Source organism: Sarcophilus harrisii, chromosome 4 (assembly GCF_902635505.1).
Source record: "Sarcophilus harrisii chromosome 4, mSarHar1.11, whole genome shotgun sequence".
NCBI classification, from domain to species: Eukaryota; Metazoa; Chordata; class Mammalia; order Dasyuromorphia; family Dasyuridae; genus Sarcophilus; species Sarcophilus harrisii.
Genome location: NC_045429.1, coordinates 385,587,401 through 385,606,656, shown reverse-complemented (window position 1 = coordinate 385,606,656; position 19,256 = coordinate 385,587,401). Strand labels below are relative to the sequence as shown.

The 19,256-nt window shown below is 32.6% G+C and overlaps 1 protein-coding gene across 12 annotated transcripts in view; it reads right to left on the bottom strand.

Moving 5' to 3' along the window:
- CDC42BPA (CDC42 binding protein kinase alpha) overlaps window positions 1-19,256 on the bottom strand; it is a 347,959-nt gene that overhangs the window by 30,560 nt on the left and 298,143 nt on the right. For all 12 annotated transcript variants that reach the window (XM_031967004.1, XM_031967009.1, XM_031967005.1 and 9 more), the window contains 8 exons: window positions 16,183-16,264; window positions 13,924-14,140; window positions 12,976-13,038; window positions 11,248-11,841; window positions 10,195-10,292; window positions 9,056-9,140; window positions 4,707-4,830; window positions 3,238-3,355 (listed from right to left, as the gene is read on the bottom strand). In XM_031967004.1, the coding sequence (XP_031822864.1) occupies window positions 3,238-3,355; window positions 4,707-4,830; window positions 9,056-9,140; window positions 10,195-10,292; window positions 11,248-11,841; window positions 12,976-13,038; window positions 13,924-14,140; window positions 16,183-16,264 (1,381 nt within the window). The remainder of the gene's footprint in view (window positions 1-3,237; window positions 3,356-4,706; window positions 4,831-9,055; window positions 9,141-10,194; window positions 10,293-11,247; window positions 11,842-12,975; window positions 13,039-13,923; window positions 14,141-16,182; window positions 16,265-19,256) is intronic.

Genomic DNA, 19,256 nt, shown 5'->3' with positions numbered 1-19,256 from the left:
AATATCCATTTTTTTTCTCCTTGCAGGATTATATTCAATTTTGCTAGGTAGGTAATCCAGCTCTTTTGCCTTCTGGAACATCATATGCTAAGTTTCCTATACCTCTAATTTGGTTGCTAAATCTTATGGCATCCTGACCATGATTTCATTGTATTTGAAGGGTTTCTTTCAGGCTGACTGAAATATTTTCTCTTTGAACTGGGAACTCAGCAATTTGGCTGTAATATTTCTGGGAGTTTTCATTTTGGGATTTCTTTCAGGTGATTGGTAGAATCTTTCCATTTTTCTTTTACTCTCTGGTTCTAGGACACTGGAGCAGTTTGCCTTGACAATTTCTTGAAATATGATATACAGACTCTTTCTTTGTTCATGGCTTTCAGATAATCCAATAATTATTAAATTCTGTTTAGTCACATATAACTCTTTGTGACACAAATGGGAGTTTTCTTATAAAAGATATTGAAGTGGTTTGCCATTTCTTTTTCCAGCTTATTTTTACAGATGAAGAAACTAAGAACAATAGGATTAAAATAACTTGTCCAAGGTCATATAAGTCAGTTTTTGAGGCCAAATTTGAACACAGGAAGATAAGTCTTTCTGATGTTAGGTTCAACCCTTTATGTTTCTTGGAGTCACCACCTTCCATTTGCTCAGTTATAATGTTTAAGGAGTTATTTTCATCAGTGTATTTTTGACTTCTTCCATTTGGCTATTTATTTTTAAAGTGTTATTTTCTTCAGCATTTTAATGCATATTTTATTAAGATGTTAATTGCTATTCCATAATGTTCTTTTATTGCTTTAATTTCTTTACCTAATTTTTCTTCTAGTACTTTTAGGTGATTTAGAAAATAATTTTATACTTTTTGAGGGAATTCTTATTGAGCTTACATCCAATTCACATTTTTCCTTTGAAGTTTTCCTTGTAGCTGTTTGATTTCATTCTCCTTTTAATTTGTGTCTTCCTTTTCCCTGTCACCATAGTAATTTTTTATGGTCATATTCCTTTTTTCTTGTTACTTGTTCATTTTTCCATTCTATTTCTTGATTTGGAACTTTGTGTTAATATTAGGCTTTGTCCTTGGGTGGTAGGCAGCAGGGCTCTGTCTCAAGCATCAAGCTTTTTTGCACTACTATTTTTAGAGTTAATTCTGGGGGTTTAGAAGTTTTTAGTGCTACTCAAGTGGTGTGATCTAGGGAGAGGTGTGAGCATTGCTTTTTAAGTCTGCCCTCTGATCGTTAGCCATGGACTACTGATCCCTTGGTATAGCAATTAACTCAGCTTCTCAGAACTCTCCTTCCTTGCATCAGAAATGATATTGTTCTTCAGAATTCCTGATTCCTTTGGGCTAGAAGTGACACTGACCTTCAGGGTTTCCACTCCCTCTTGACTAAAGTGCTCCTCCTCTCTGTCCTTGAACTGTGAGTCAGAAGTGGGCAGAGGCAAAGGAGTTGTCAAACAATGCCTGATCCTCCGTACAATGCTAGCACAGGTGTACCCTCTAATCCTTTTCTGAATCCTGCCAGATCCCCTTTCCATCACTGGCTTGAAAACTACTGAAGCTGCTGCTGCTTCTGTTGCCACCACCTGTACCTAGTCCCACCACTGGTATTTCATATCCTTGGGCTATGGGCTAACCTCCACCACCATATCATATATCTGTCTTTCTTAATTCCTAAATTGTCTTGAAGTGAAAAAATGTTGCCCTCTGACCTTTCATTGGCTCAGCCACTTCAGAATTCAGTTTGAGGTGTTAAAGTTGCTTGGAGGGGAATGTTGGGAGAGCTTTACTGAGTGCTTCTTTACTCCACTGTCTTGAATCCAATCCGAGAAGTGAGGCTAGTTTCTTCATTGAGAGTTCCCTATATCAATGAAATTACAGGTGTGTCTCCCACCCCTAAAATAATTATGATAAAGTAGGTTTTTTTGCATATGCTGATATAATTATTCTTAAGTGTCTCTAATTATATTTTATATCCTTCAGCAAGCACTCATTATGTCTTATATGCCAAGTTTAAAGCCTAGTACTATGGTCTGCACATAAGTGTGCAATAAATATCTGTTAACTAAATTTCAAAAAGTTCAGCTAAAAATTAATATTCATCAAGATATGAAACCTATGGAATATGAATTGAAAATTCACTCACTTTTAATTTGATTTTCTTAAATTAATTTGTCAATCAATTAATCAACTAATTGATTGATCAGTTAATTGACTAATTGAGCACTTACTACATGGCCCCATTGCATGTCATATACTGAACTTTTAAATGCTAAGGATACAAAAAGAGGTCAGAAAAAGTCCTTTTAAGCTGCTTATAATCCAATGGGAAAATAATATGTAAATAAATATATACATGTACATGTATTTATATACATATAAAACACATGTGCACACATACATGTATATCACACATATAATAAATAGGAGACAACAAACAGAGGAAAGTTCTAAAATTAGAGGGGTTGGTGGAGGCTTTTTATAGAAGGATTTATTTGAGACTAAAAGGAGGCCAGGGTGGTCAATAATGAGAGGAGTGGTACAAGAGTGTTTTAAGCATGGAGAACAGACAGGACAACAACATTTCAAGATGGGAAGTGCAAATTTCATTATCACATTTTACAGAGGAACGAGCAAAGGGACTTGCCCACTGTACTACTGATACTAAATTGCAAAGTGGGATTGGAATCTAGTAATCTGGATTTTAAATTCATCATGGTTTTCTCTATCCTAAATTAATTTTTAAAATGCCAATTTTTGTTAAAGTTAAGTGTTTTTAATGTAGTCTTTGACCAATAAACTGACAGGGGAAAAGATTTCATTTAGTCATTAATTACCACCTAGATAACTTGATTCCCTGACTTAGGTTAAGAGCCCAACTTCCACATTTAATTTTGGTGATCATTTAGTTTGATACTCAGAATAGTTTAGCAACTAAATATCGACTTTGGCTATGTAATATGATGTAGATTCTCAGCTTACAGCATGCCCTAGGAGAGGATTCTCTCAAGTCAAAAACAGCTCCAAACTAGAAACCAAATGAAAATTTTGTCATATATTTTGTTTTCAACTATAGCAGAACCACACATTTAAATCTATCTTGCCAAGTGTATTTACTTGTATTAAAATTTATTTAGGTAAAACCATTCTACCAAGACAGTTCTAAAATCAATTTCTTATTTTTTCTTTTAATTTGCAAACTCACTTGAGTCTTACTTATTCTTCCTTTTTCTTACCATGGGCAAGTCTTTCAGGATTTGTATTCCATCTCCTGGACCCATGTGTGCTATGTGGTTAAAATTAGTTGGGTTAGAAATTAATTTATTTCGCATTTCTGGATCTCGTAGCATCTCCCTGTAAGAGAAAATGCCTAATTTAGACACTCTTTCTATAAGTTAAACTGGACATTTAAAGAAATAAGTACATTTTCTGTTTTTAGAAGACAAATCTGAAACCATCTAAGAAATTGCTCATGTTAATAAGAAGGATAACCCTTTAGTGCAGTTGTTCTTCTATGTCAGCCTCAAACTTGCAGAAAGGGAAGAGGGAAAGTTCTGTCTTGCAAGCCAATAAATGCACCCATAAAAATTCCAAATCATGACTGAGGCAGAGAATTAACAGTCAGAGTGAGTTGAGATCACATTCAAGAAAAGATGCAGAAGGGGGATGCAATGGTGACCTGGTTCTTCTTCGAAGGTGGAGAAGCCAAAGGACAGAAAAAAATATAATTAGAAGAATACTGTACTACTGTTCATGTTTGGAATTAGAATTACCTTACCAGTGTTTTGGAAGTTATCATTTAGGCATTCAATAAGATTAACAACATCAAAGTAAATAAAATACCCCTCCCCAATTTACCCTGATATTTAGAATTAAAAGTTAACATTTCTGCTTTTTTATCATAGTTGATGCTTTTCTAAATGCAATACAGAAACTATAGAAAAGGATTTAGGATCTCTTCAATGGAAACTTAGTGAGTAGAGAAGAAAGATATTCACTTTTTAAGAGGAATTTTAAATAACTCAATTTCTGGTGGAAAACAGGACCTCATGCAATCAAAGACATTAAAAAAAAATCTCTGCCCCAGACAATTCTGGATTGTTTTATTGTTTATCTTTAAAAATTATAACATTTGAGATATTTCTCTATATAAGTGGAATCATTACCTGCCTTTTGCCTATACATTTGTGGAAATTCCAGCAAAATTGTTAGCCAGGTAACACACCATTAATGAAAAATCTTATAGTAAATTCACAGATTGTACAAGAGTATACCCTTAAATAAGGAAAGCAGAACCGGAGTCTAAAAGTATTTAATCCATATTTACATTTAGTGTCATTTCTTATTTTATAAAATGTTTATTAGAGCTCTTCATATGTACAGTTTAGAATATATACACACATATGTACTATATTGTACCCAATTTGTGGAGGCATGCATTCCAAATTACAGCTATTGCACACATTTATTAAGAAGTCCAAATAATATCCTTGAATCCAGTGCATCTTTACAACCACAGAAGGATTAGTTCAAATTATACAGACAAGATAAAACACATTGCCGAACTGACACACACACAGGTGTCTGACAGAGTTTCAGAGACTGACTTTTGCTTTCACACAAAGAATACAGCACTGTCACCAAACAAATGGTCCTTCAGGGTCTACAGGCATGGACAGAAGACAAATATAAGTTAAATACCGACCTCCTCTGTTGCATCCTTTCCTCTTCTGGGACTCTGAAGGAATAACGTCGTTTATTATTGATGTTTCGAACCATTTGTTTCCGACTATTATCTGATGTTTCAGGGACTACTAGCTCATCCCCCTCTATTAAAAATAAAATGAGTCTGAATTTAATTAGCAAATAACTTGAGGGGAAAATTCAACAACAGTACTTTATAATCTGCTAATATCTTTTATTCATTAACTTCAAAATCAACATCATCATCATAACTGCTATTTATATATGGTGTTTTAAGGTTTACAAAGCACTTTGCAGACACTGTCTGATTTGAGCTTTATTATATTCCTGTAAAATGAGTGCTCCATGTATTATATTCATTTTTCAGATGAGAAAACAGACTCAGAGAGGTCAGGTGATTTGCCTATGTTGACTCCGCCAAGAAGTGTCAAAGAGGGGATTCAAACCTAGGTTTTCCTTACTCCAAGTTTAGTATTTGATTCACTGCTCTATGCCATAAGCTGTGCTATAATAAAACTACCATTAAAAACAATAAAATAAACAAACTAGGAATAATGACATTTATGAAACGTGAAGTATTCATGACAGAGCTGAACCACTTCTAGAAGTTATGCTGAGGAATCAAGATGCCCTTATGATGATATTCAAATGATATAAAACAGCTACTAACAAATTATATATAACTTTCAAAATATTATAAAGAAGAAATATTAAGAAAGATAAATGATTTTCAAAATGAAACCATTCTCTAATATTTAAATAATAATAGAGTATTATATTGGCTTGGTGGCAGAATTTGTAATTTTCAACTCATGCATATGAAATCTCATCCTATCCAAGTATATATTATGGACATAGAGTAAGTAGTTAGTGTACATTTCAAAATCAGTTTTAATAATAGGAGTAAAGTTCTGCTTTAAAGTAATAGTATATAAAATAATAATTTTTATCAATTTAGATCAATTAGTATAATTTGTTTTTCAAAGCTCTTACAATCTTGTTGGGAAGGCAAGATATGAAACAAAGAATGAAATATGCCCCAAGAAATTAATATAATAAAAATGAGGTGCAGGGATAGATTATAAATTCCTTGATTAGATTTTAAATGCCTGTGTGTTACTGAATAAAAAACTGAGCTCAAATCTGCTAGAAACAATGCTATTTAATATAACATTAATATGCATTTCTAGCTTGTACAGAAATATCTAAAATGGCATCACCACTAATGTTCTTTAATAATGATAATAATGATAAATATTCATTAATAATATGATAATAATGAAATAAGCATTATTTCAGGTAACATAAGAATCCCCAAGAAGAAAACCAACAATAGTTAAAAATATGGTTTAGGTTAACATTCAGCTAAGTAAAGAAACTAGAATATCATCCCATTGAATCATACTCCCTTGGACCATTCCTCTTGAGGAATTAATGGAGTTCCTCTTCCTTACTTTAAATAGGAAGTAAAGAGGGTATTTCATTTTTAATGAAAAGGGATACTTTTCTTGGGTTGGGTCCTAAAGCCTTCTTTTTAAGAAGACAACTGCTATAATTTAGGTGAGAAGTGTTGAAACCCTGAACTAAAATGGTGTCTGTGTGAGAAAAGAAGGGTCAGATGTCAGAGAAGTTGTGGGTATAATAAAGAACAATATCTGACAAATATGTTGATAAAGACATGTAACTGTGATTTTAGGTTAGAACATAGAAAGAGCTTCATTTGGTAAAAGTGGTCATGAAAATGTCTGACTTCCAGATTCTAAATTTATGAATTCCTTTAAAATGGCAATCAATTCCTTGGCCAGATTTACCTCTCTATCATTCCTAGGTATACCTAGGATAGTTCCCTAAATCTATTTTATCTGTATTACAGCTAAACTAAGTGGCACAGTGGATAGGTTACTAGGTCTGAAGTCAGCAAGAACTGAGTTCACATTCAGCCTCAGACACTGACTGGTTATATGACCCTAGGCAAATGACTTAACTCTTATTTGCCTGTTTCCTCATCTATCAAATGAGCTGAAAAATAACTTTAAATATCTTTGCCAGAAACAAACAAACTCTCAAACAACTCTCAAAAGAGGTCACAAAAAGTCAAACTTGATTGAAAAAACAACTCAACTCAATGCTAGAAATAGTATTATTATTAACATCATTACAATTAGTGTTTATGGATAAAATGGTTTTTCTATGAATTTTCTCATTGGGCACTGTTTTTACGGAAATTTGTACTTGAAACAACAAATGAATAATTTATAACTCAACCATTGGTATTGCTTGCATTGTCTCCTGGACATTTTTTTAAAATGGTAAAAGTAGTGACTAGAATGTCTAACTGAATGGCCCAAGTCTGTTGTGAAAAATAAAATGACCAATAATTTAGGCAATATGCTTTTCTTTAAGTTTGAATAATTTTCATGCACATTAATGTAATTTTGTACTGATATACTATATTTTGACACAACCAACAACTTCCAATAGATATCCAAACTCTCAAATCACTCACTGAAAACAGTTCAGCAAAACTGTCTAATAACATGATTTATAACTGATTTAAAAATACTATTCTTTACCCAATTTTGATTACCAATTCTAAAGAGCAATAAAGATTACATAATTTAACTTTGGTAGTTTAGTATTGACACTATCCACTGAATTTCTCTTCTGTTTTCTTGCATTTTGGTGTTTTCTTTAAATAGAAGGTAATTATATATTTTGTTCAGTAGTCCTTGTTGCTTTCAATTGCTGATGATGAGATGAGCAATTGTCCCCTAGTTATACATGTCTATGTGGTGTTTTAGCAGGAAGGCAATGATTATAATAGGAAAAGCAATGAGTCTGTTTAGGGAATGTGAATTCCATTCCTAGTTTAAACACCATCTGTGAAACTCCGGGTAAGCCATATTGTTTCGTCAACCCTCAGCTTCTTCATTTTCAGAATAGAGAATTATATTAATTTTATTGTATTTTCCAGAAATAAATCTGTGATTTGAAATGAATTCCTAGGATTAGTTTATCTTATCAAATCATAAATTTCCATTCAACATAATCTTCTGGCTCTACATAGATGATTTAATATTTTTTCTTTGGGAATTTAGGAATCAGAGGGCTTTTATGATAGAATCATGTCATATACGATATGACAAAGAATAAGTAATAAAATAGACCCTTTGGAAAGTCCATTAAGTTCTGGCTGTTGGAATCTTCACAAAGTGTTAAGACATTGGAGTTGATAGAGACTATAGTTATCTTGTTTGGCATGGTTCAGTATGATTGATTTGATCTTAGAAAGAGATATTTTGGGCCAGAACTTGAAACAAGGTACTAAGTGGAACTGATAGAACAATGCTTGTGTTCACACCTTTACAGAGCTCATAAGTATCTAAGTACTCAATGGAATTCACACGTTTGGGAGAGTTCAGGGTTAGGGTTTTGCACTCTGAGAGAAAATCCAGAATCCCTCTCCCTCCAGAAGGCGGAGTTAATCTTTGAGAGATCACATATATAGGGAGCTCTTGGAGCTTGTGTCAGTTTCTTCTTGTGGGACTTAGGAGACAGAGCACTCTGGAAGAAAGCCTACAAGCCCTATCTTCGAGGCAAGAGAGATTCATCGTATCTTCTACCTTGGTGCTGGCTGGAGGCTGAAGAAAGCAGAGGCAGAAGCCAAGGACAAAGCTGCGAGAGCTCAAGCAGAGAGCTAGGCCTCAACTAACCGGGCTATTTTGGAAGGAGAAATAAACGTTTGCATTTTTTACCAGCTGGCTGCATTTTGGAGTAATTATTTATTTCAACTGAGACTAAGGCTGCCTCCAGAAAACCACCGCATCTGGCCATTAAAAAAAAATAAACAAAACTATTACAATAGCTCCATAGAATCATGGAAAACAAGAGACCCTTTAGTTTGCCCTTGTTCCTAACCAAAAATTTTTGTTCATCATCCCAAGCCTCTTCTTGGAGATGTTCAATAAGTGGATATTTAGTTAGCTAATGTGCCAATTACTGTGCTAAATGGTGAAGAAAGACAAAAAATGAAAATCTCCCAGCTTTCAAAGAGCTTGGGCTGACTCTGTCTCTCAGTAACTTTCATATTTTGCTCCCAGTTCTCATTTTGAGGCCAAATAAATAAATCTAATACCTTTCTTGGACGGTAGTCGTTCAAAAACTTGAAGAAAGCTATTATCGTTTTTTTTCTCTCCCTACCATTGATAACATTTACTTCACGCTACTTTTTTATCTCATGGTTATCAGCTGATTCTAGGTATGGCATAGTATCCAATCACAAAAGTCAAAGTTACAAAGAGAGATTATTTTTCTATAGGTATTCTAATTAAGATTATATTTTCCCCTTACCTGCCATCTTATTTTTGAAATATATTAATCTAATTGTCTCCAACCCTAAAAGGTTTAATGATCCTTCTGTGTTCAAGGGTCGCACCTAAAATAACAAAAGAAGAAAATGATTATTTCAACAAATTAATGCAACATCAAATTGTGAAAGCATTAATTAATGAATATTTCATTAAGAACTTCTCTTCATCCTTCTTACTTATAAATATTGCTGTCTCAAATATAACTTAAAAGAAGTATAGAATGATATTATTAATTCTGACTGAAGGCATAAAATAAGTAACTTGAAATACAGGCTTACAAAGATTTAAAAAGAATCCCATTTAAAATGTGTCTTATTTAAAAGTGCTAATTTCCTTTAAATGTAGTATTTTATTTGCTTTTTAGGAGTCATTTGTGACAGCTATTATGCTGACAAAACAATAATATATCTTTTGAGCAAGTTTATAATGCCTAAAAAGTATTAAAGTAAGATAAAGGCCAATGTTTTTATTGTTTCCTGGATAGCATAGTATACAAACATATCTTGATGAAGGTGCTTCTATTCACTCATCAACTGGCTTTTCTTAGTTAGTAATTTTCTATTTGCCAAAATTATGATGTAAGATGACAAAAGTTTTGCTTTCTTAAAAAAATCTGAACCTGTAAAATCCTAACTTTTTCAATTGTGAGAAACTTATCCATTGTTTTAGTCACAAATTTTATAATGGTTGAACTCTTTGTAAAGATGTTATATCAATACATAGAAACCAGTCATAATTCAAAGTTATATTAGCTCTAGATACTTTTTTTTAAAACTAAGAATGGAGGAAGGAGAATTATAGTTATCTTAGAGATAGCATAATATAGTTTTTAAGCAGCCATAGTCATATTTATACTATGAAACCAAATATAACAGAGTATAGGGTATGTATTGATATACCAATAGTAAAATTTCTCTTTTATTTCTTTAGTCCTAAATTTTCCTTAACTTGTAAAGAAGACTCCAAATTATCAATAACTTTTTGCATCTTTCAACTCTTACTTTTTTCTAAAATGAGTTCCCTACATTTCAATTTTCCATCAGTAATTTATGAAGCACATATCTTTAAGAGTGTAATACTTTGTTATTTACCTACATTTATTTACATTTCTAAAATTACCTTCTTGAGGGGGATTGTCTGAATCCATTCCATGGAATTGACATCAAATATATCAACTGCATTTTCACTGTACACTGAGAGGTATGGCGCATTATAACCTGAGGAAAATAAGGAGCAATAGAACATTTAGAATTGAAGATTAATAAAGCTTAATTAATTGCACTATTTATTAAATATTAGCTGTATTATACATTTAAAGTACATAATATATAATTAATTTTACAAGATATGAGAATAAACTATTTGTTAATTATTTCATTCAGTATTCAGCAAACACGTATTATACTTTTTAAAAATCTAAAATCTAAACTCTTTGAAGACAGGGACCAATGTTATATAATTATACATCCCTCCTACTGCTCTATATGCAGTAGGTGTTTAATGTTTGTTGGTGTTAATAGTAAATTAGTTATTTAATTTGTTCATTTTCTATTATATTTAATGAGATTTCATGAACTATATTTTTGGGTGACTATACTAATATCTAAGTGACACAGAGGATAGAGTACTGGGCCTGGAGGTAGGAAGACACATTTTCCTGAGTTCAAATCTAGCTTCAGAAACTTAGTAATAGTTGTGTGACCCTAGACAAGTCACTTAAAATTTCCCTGACTCAGTTTCCTCACCTGTAAAATGTAAAATACCTTATCTCATCTACAAAGTGTATAAAATACCATACCAAAATTTTTGCCAAGAAAATCCCAAGTGGGGTCATGGAGAATTAGACACAACTGAAATGACTGAACAACAAATGATATCTAACTATAAAAAGGATTCATAATGAGTTCAAAGTAATTATCCTAATATAACATATAGATATTAATTTTAGGTTTTTAGCTTAAATCATTATGGTGTTAAATATTAATTCTACTGATCTAGAGTTAATTTTATTACACTTACTATTAATGTTTCCTGAAGAAGAGTGGTAAATATTTTAGAAAAACTTTGACAGTAATTTTAAAAAAAACCTAAAACTTCTTATCAGTTCTGGTAGAATAAGGCAGTTAAAAAAAGAAATAAAGGTAAGATTAAGTACACGTAAGCAACTCTTACAGCAAGAGGAAGGTACTGCAGGCCACATCAGTTCTTGCTGTCTCGATCTTCTGCCCTGGCAGTCAATATATATTCCAACGCTGCTAAAACACAGCAGATACTCTTTATTGGAAATCTCGACTGCACATATTGCATCAGTTGGCTGTTGTGCAATAAATGACAGTGTATGGTCATCTGGATGGAGCAAACTGTGTGGATTCCCTTCTCCAGGCAAGGGATATCTGAGGAATCCTGATTGGAATCCCACACAGAGTCGTTCACTGAAGACTGACATCCATTGTACATTGCCCAGGACTTGGATTTCCTTCATCTTTTTGTGACGAGTCTTGCTTTGATTTAATTCATAACAAAGGACCTGCCTTTTCATAGCCACACACAGGCACGTAAGAGCTCCATGGCGCACCTGTCCAGAAGCTATTGTTTGGCAACCTTTTGTCTCTGCCAACTTAAAAAATTCAGTTTCTCGTCCATCCAAAGCTGACATGGGGAAAAGTCTCACATGGCGGTTTCGTCCTGAGATCACAGCAATGAGTTGTTCATTTGGGATGAGTTCAATCTGATGTACCTTCTTATTGTCACCAACACGTATAATCTCTACACAAAGTTAGAATAAATTACTTAAAACAAACAATACTATATAGTGGTCCTATGTCAAAGCACATTACATTTCATTGTAATTATATAGAAACACTGTGGCAACCCTTTTTGTAGTGGCTAGAAACTGGAAACTGAGTGGATGCCCATCAGTTGGAGAATGGCTGAATAAATTGTGGTATATGAATATTATGGAATATTATTGTTCTATAAGAAATGACCAACAGGATGATTTCAGAAAGACCTGGAGAGACTTACATGAACTGATGTTGAGTGAAACGAGCAGGGCCAAGAGATCATTATATACTTCAACAACAATACTACATGATGACCAGTTTCTGATGGACTTGGCCATCGTCAGCAATGAGATGAACCAAATCAGTTCCAATGGAGCAGTAATGAACTGAACCAGCTACGCCCAGGGAAAGAACTCTGGGAGATGACTAAAAACCATTACATTGAATTCCCAATCCCTATATTTATGCCCCCCTGCATTTTTGATTTCCTTCACAGGCTAATTGTACAATATTTCAGAGTCTGATTCTTTTTGTACAGCAAAATAACGTTTTGGTCATGTATACTTATTGTGTATCTAATTTATATTTTAATATATTTAACATCTACTGGTCATCCTGCCATCTGGGGGAGGGGATGGGGGTAAGAAGTGAAAAATTGGAACAAGAGGTTTGGCAATTGTTAATACTGTAAAGTTACCCATACATATAACCTGTAAATAAAAGGTTATTAAATAAATAAATAAAAATTATATAGAAACACTTTCTAATTTATCTGAAATAATATTTTTAAGATTGTTACTTCTTATAGAATACAATGATGAAAAATTTAAGCAAAATTATATTCCTATCTTTGCATCACCTTTAAGACTGCCACCTGAATATTTACTTCTTCTTATTATTATTCTTTACTTATATTCTTGATGATAAAATGAGAAAAAAGAACTGCAGTTTTAGACCCCAAAGGGATTATGGAATGCTGAAAATAAGAACATTTTAAACTGTAAACACATCAAAACTGTTGTAAAATTACAGTTATAAAATAAACAAAAGACAAAATCCTCTTTTTCTCCTGATATATAGCTTAAAAGTATTCCAAAATAATGAAAATTTTCCTTACCATCTTTTGTGACATGCACAACAAATAACCCTTCTTCATTTCCCAGAGCTATCCTTTCATGATCTATGACATATAAATAAAAAGGTCAATAATTTTTACTTAGCAAATATTACTTGAAGCCAACAGGGTAAATTACATAAGTGTTCTAATACAAGTAGCAAGTCACCAAAAATCAATTTAAATAAAGATTAACAAGAATTGCAGATACAGTCAATAAAACAGAAAAGAAATTAGTGATAATTCATTTACACAATTCATTTTACTTTTAAGAAAAAACAATATTAACTGCCTCAAAAGACAATGACTGAAAGATCAAAAGCTTGATCATTGCTAAACAATCCTTATTAATACTCTTTCAAACAATTAGGAACTAAAATAATGATATGTGAGCTATACTAAATTTTATAAGCAGAAAAAGAAGAAAAACAGATCTGAGTTCACTTTCATTTTTTGGCATGATGGGAACACAATATGAGAGGAAAAACTTGATAAAATTCTACAGAGAAACTTAGAAACAATTTTATCTAGTTGATATCGATTGGATGGATGATAATAGCAATTAGCATTCATATAGTCTTTTAAGATTAAGATTTTAAGATAAGCACTTCATATATAGTTTCATTTGATCCTCCCAACAAGCCTATACTAAATGCTATATTTTATCCCATTTTACAGATAAGGAAACAGGCTAAAAGAAGTTAAGTGATTTGCCTGGAGTCATGTGTCTGAGGTTTCACTGAATTTTTCAGACCTTATTTAAGCAAGGTAACCAAATAGCCTAGGTATGAGGTAGGAATATGAGAGATATACATGATTAAAAATGGAAACTACAGAAAAAGACCAACATCATCACTGTCCATGATATTGTTGTACAGCCTTCCAAGTCTTGAAAAGTAAAGTATTTTTACTGATAAAAAAAGAATTGAATTTTGATCAGATATTTCCTACCTATGATGGCTGCTGCTTGGGTTGTTTTAATAAGGGGGAGAGTGCTGTCATAGGCCTCTTTAGGGATGTAGACTGAACGGTCTTTAAGTTTATTCTTCTTCAAAATCCTGTGCAGTTCATTCAGTAAGCACACCCATTTGCTCTTCTCATTCTCATTATCTGCTAACATCAGGACTGAACATTTGTTACTTGATGCTGAAAGCTGAGAAGCTGTTACCTAAAAAAAAATTTATGTATTGTTAATATATTAGGAAACAAATATTTTTACTCTAGGTTAGTTTTCTGACATAGCAAAAAAGAGCACAAATGGTAGCCTTTAAAAATATTTTTTTAATTGACATCACTAACACAGTTGTTTTTCATTAACAGAATGACTTATTATTAGCATGAGAATTCATGCCAAAAGCAAAGATGAAATATTTTGAAAAATGCTAGAATTAAATTGCTTTCTCCTGTCATCAGCATATTTGGATACTTTTACTAAATATTACACTATATATAAGGTAGTTTGTCAAAAAGATATATCAGAAATGTTCAGAAATATATATTGTCTAGCTGTTATACAAAGTTAGGTCACTTTGCATGTGTCCAGATGAAAAATTCACTGTCCTGCAGCATGGAGTGTCCTTTCTCTCCTAGCTTCCCTGGCTTGATTCCAGATGTGACTCATTTCCCACCTTTGGCAGTAGGTCTTTGTTAACTCCTCCTATACTCTCCTTGTATCCTTCTTCTTCCTAGAATTTACCACCCATTTATAATGTATAGGACCTGTGCTTATAAAATATATGTATATCTTCCTCACTAAAATGTGAACTCCCTGAGGATCCTGTTTTGAACTTTCCTTGTATCCTTAGTGTTTAACGTTATGCTGATCACAGCATTCATTTATACTTATTAATGTTCACTTTTTCTTTCATTCACACCGCCCCCCCCCCCCACTTAAACTTTAGCGGCTCCCTATTGCCTCTTGGATGTTCTGTTGCACATGTTCCACAATGCTCTGTTTGGCATTCAAAACCCTTTATAACCTAGCCTCCTTCAATCTTTCCAATCTTCTTATATTTTACTCCCCTTTTCATACACTTGTCAATTCAGTGACACCAGGAAGGAACAAGACATACTCACTCTCTACACTGAGTATTTTTCTCAGACTGTCTTCCATCCCTCCCATCCTCTCCCTCCTCTTGCTTGGACTACAAATGTCTTTAGCTTCTTTTTAGTTCCAACTAAAATGCTTTCTTTTACTGGAAGTCTTTTTTATGTTAATTACTTCTTGTTTATCTATTACAACTTGTTTTATATATATTTGTTTGCATATCATCTCCTGCATTAGATGGAAAGATTCTAGGGGACTAAGACTGGTTTTTTTTTTCTTTTCTTTTTAGTCTCTTTTTGTAATCTATGGTATATAAAATGTGCTTTATAAATGTTGATTAATTCCAACATGTGATTATTAGAAGATATGATCTGGCAGTCTTCACATCATTCTAGTTACTTTGCTTAGGATGCATTCTGGCTTATTAACATACTCCCTAAAGTATAGGATACTATATTCCAGACTTGGTTTGACAAGGACTTCCTAGTCCTAAACTCCATGCCTGCCCTAAACCCAAGACTGAATATATTTTGGTTATTGTATCACACCGCTAAATCCTATTGATCTTGTGGTCCATTAAAACTTTGAAATTTTTTTCAGACACGTTACAACCTAATCAAACACATTACAACCTAATCAAACACCTCTATATATTCTTTCCCTGGAATAATTTATTTCCCCTTCCCATCTCTTACAACTTTCATTGGTGAATTCTTCCTGAAAAATTCTATTTTGAGCAAAGACCCAGGTGACCCCTTCATTCTCCTCCAAGCTTTGCTTCTTACAGTCTGGACTTTACCACCACAACTCCACATGGAATTTCTATGTTCCCTTTTATGTATTGAGCCCACTGGCATATGATTTTTATAGAAACGGCTGTTTAAACTAATCAAATATAGCTGGAGCTCTTTTACTATGTGTCTACTCATTATGGCTAAAAACTCTTTACTAATAATTTTTGTTTTCTCTTTTCTAGTCCAACCATCCTTCCATTTGAAAGAGGAAATAGAAGAAAAGTATAAGTTGAGCATCTCATCCTTCTTTCATATCCATGACCATAGTTACCTCTGTTCTTTGGAAGCTTACAATCGAGATATAGACACAATCCACATTGAAGTGAAAAATTTAGATTTCAGTGAACAAATTCTAACACATAAACTCACCCTAAAGATACAGGGAATATCCTTTCGGCTTGCATGAATAACATCAGAAGCTAGAACTGAACTCACAGAAAATTCTTCATCCCTGAAAAAGAAAACAACTAAAGTGAATTGCTGTTTCTTCTCATTGTTTATTTTATTTTTTAAAGTTTTAATAATTACTTCTAATAATATGAGAATCCAGATAAGTACAGCTCTCAAAACTGAATTTTGTAATGAAAAGAACATTCAAATGCATTTTAAAACAATTTTTTTTCTTCCAATTAAACTGCTAGACAACAGCCAAAATATTTTCTAAGTACTACAATATTATCCCAAACTAGAAATAACTATTAGCCTTGAAGACACAGATTTCAAAATATAATTTGCCTTCTAGGATAGGCCTGACCTGAGAATCCTCTAAAGTGAAAAGTTTTAATTGTTTAACTTTTCTTCATCATCCTTTAAATTAAAAAAAAAAAAAACTTTTCCATTATTATAAAATTTTCCCTTGAGTATTATACACCAAAAAGATTTGACATTAAGAGTGAGACATATCATTCATATTCATATGTATATGTGTATGCATATGTGTGTGTGTATACTACATCTCTTGTATATGATAGTTGTATATGATGATCTTCAAGATCTGATAATATCTGAAACTACTACAGACTATTTTTTCTTTTTAAAATATATTTTATTAGTGATACAAAAACCTTTTTTGTTTTTCCTAAAAATAATTTTACCTATAGCATTTTCAATGAGAGTAATGTGATTGAATATGCTTCATTATTTTAAAACACATTTTTGTTGGTATTTAGTTTTTATATTACCAAGATTTTTCTGAGTATCCATCCCACTCCTTGTCAGCCATTCAATTTTACAAGTAATTTAAAAAAAATTTTGATGCATTTTAAACTTAAATGCAAAATGAGAAAAAGGGAAAATTTCCATGTACATGGCAGAACATAGAGATTTCTACATAAAATCATAAATTTCCATTTCAGACTGTATTTCAAAAAATGACAACTATGTACTACACAGTTTTCAAAGCAATCCAACTTTGCTGAACTTTCTGCTGTTTTCTTTTGTTCTCTGCTATGTAATTTTTATTTATTTTTTTTCCCTCTTCTCACTCCACCTTAGAGAAAGGTACAATTAAACAATAATCTACATATATATGTAAGACCATGTTATATATATTTCTATATATTTCGTTATATATTTATATATATTTCTATATATAAGTTCTGCAGGTGGATAGCATCTTTCTTCCCAGGTCTAAGAATTTCCAGATTTTTTATTATCAACTAGTTCATTATTCTTTTTTTTTTAATTGTACAATTAGCTTGTGAAGGAAATCAAAAATGCAGGTGGGCATAAACATAGGGATTGGGAATTCAATGTAATGGTTTTTAGTCATTTCCCAGAGATCTTTCTCTGGGCGTAGCTGGTTCAGTTCATTACTGCTCCATTGGAAATGATTTGGTTGATCTCATTGCTGACGATGGCCAGGTCTATCAGAACTGGTCATCATATAGTATTGTTGTTGAAGTATATAATGATCTCCTGGTCCTGCTCGTTTCACTCAGCATCAGTTCGTGTAAGTCTCTCCAGGCCTTTCTGAAATCATCCTGTTGGTCATTTCTTACAGAACAATAATATTCCATAATATTCCTATATCACAATTTATTCAGCCATTCTCCAACTAATGGGCATCCACTCAGTTTCCAGTTTCTGGCCACTACAAAGAGGGCTGCCACAAACATTTGTGCACATACAGGTCCCTTTCCCTTCTTTTGTATCTCTTTGGGATATAAACCCAGTAGAAACACTGCTGGATCAAAGGGTATGCACAGTTTGATAACTTTTTGAGCATAGTTCCAAACTATTCTCCAGAATGGTTGGATTCGTTCACAACTCCACCAACAATGCATCAATGTCCCAGTTTTCCCGCATCCCCTCCAACAATCATCATTATTTTTTCCTGTCATCTTAGCCAATCTGACAGGTGTGTAGTGGTATCTCAGAGTTGTCTTAATTTGCATTTCTCTGATTAATAATGACCTGGTAGCTCATTATTCTTACATCAATCACAGTTAGGGTGCATCATAATCATACACAACAACTTACTTAATCATTCCCTAACTGAAGGGCATTTATTATTTTAGTCAATCTGATGGGTGTAAGATGATATTTCAAAGTTATCTGAATTTGCATTTCTCTAATCAATAATGATCTAGAGCATTTTTGTATGACTACTTATAGTTTTGATTTCTTCACAGAAAAACTGCCTGTTCATATTATTTCTAATGCAATTTTATGCTTTCTAATTACTGAAAACCAGATTATTGAATTCTATTGTTTTTGATTCTACCTTGTCTAGTCTGTTTCTACAAACTACTTCTCATTTATTGAGATACTGATGGCTATAGCTTTATCATATAATGCGAGACCTGAAAATACTGTTTTCCCTTTACCCCTGCCTTTTTCACTATTTCTCTTGATATTACAGACCTTTTATTTTTCCAAATAAATGTTAATATTTTATCAAGTTCTGTAAAATATCCTTTATGTAGTTAGATTGAAAAAGCATTAAAACTGTAAATTAACTTTGGCAATATGTCTTTTTTCTTAAATAGGCATGGCTGAACCATTGGCACTTGGACATTCCTCTAAAATCCTTGTTCTTTATTCCTTTAAAGAGTACTGTATAATAGGATATATGCAAATATTTGGTGTGCTTTGAAGGAAAGACTCCCAAATTTTTTAAAGCTATTTTGAATGAGGTTTTTCTTTTGATTACTACTTCTTGAATTTTGTTATTATTATACATAAGTGCTTTTGATTTGTGTGTTCATTTCATTGCCTGAAAGGTTGCTTGAAGCTATTGTCTCAATTAGTATTTTTGATGATTTCTTAGGTTTTTCTAAGTAAGATATCATATCATCAAATAGTTTTATTTCCTCTTAACTTATTTTAATTCCTTTAATTTATCTTTTGTCTTATTGCTAACATTTCTAGAACTATGTCATATAATAGTGAGGAGAGTGGGAAGCCTTGTTTTCACTTCTGGTTTTACTGGTTAAACCTTA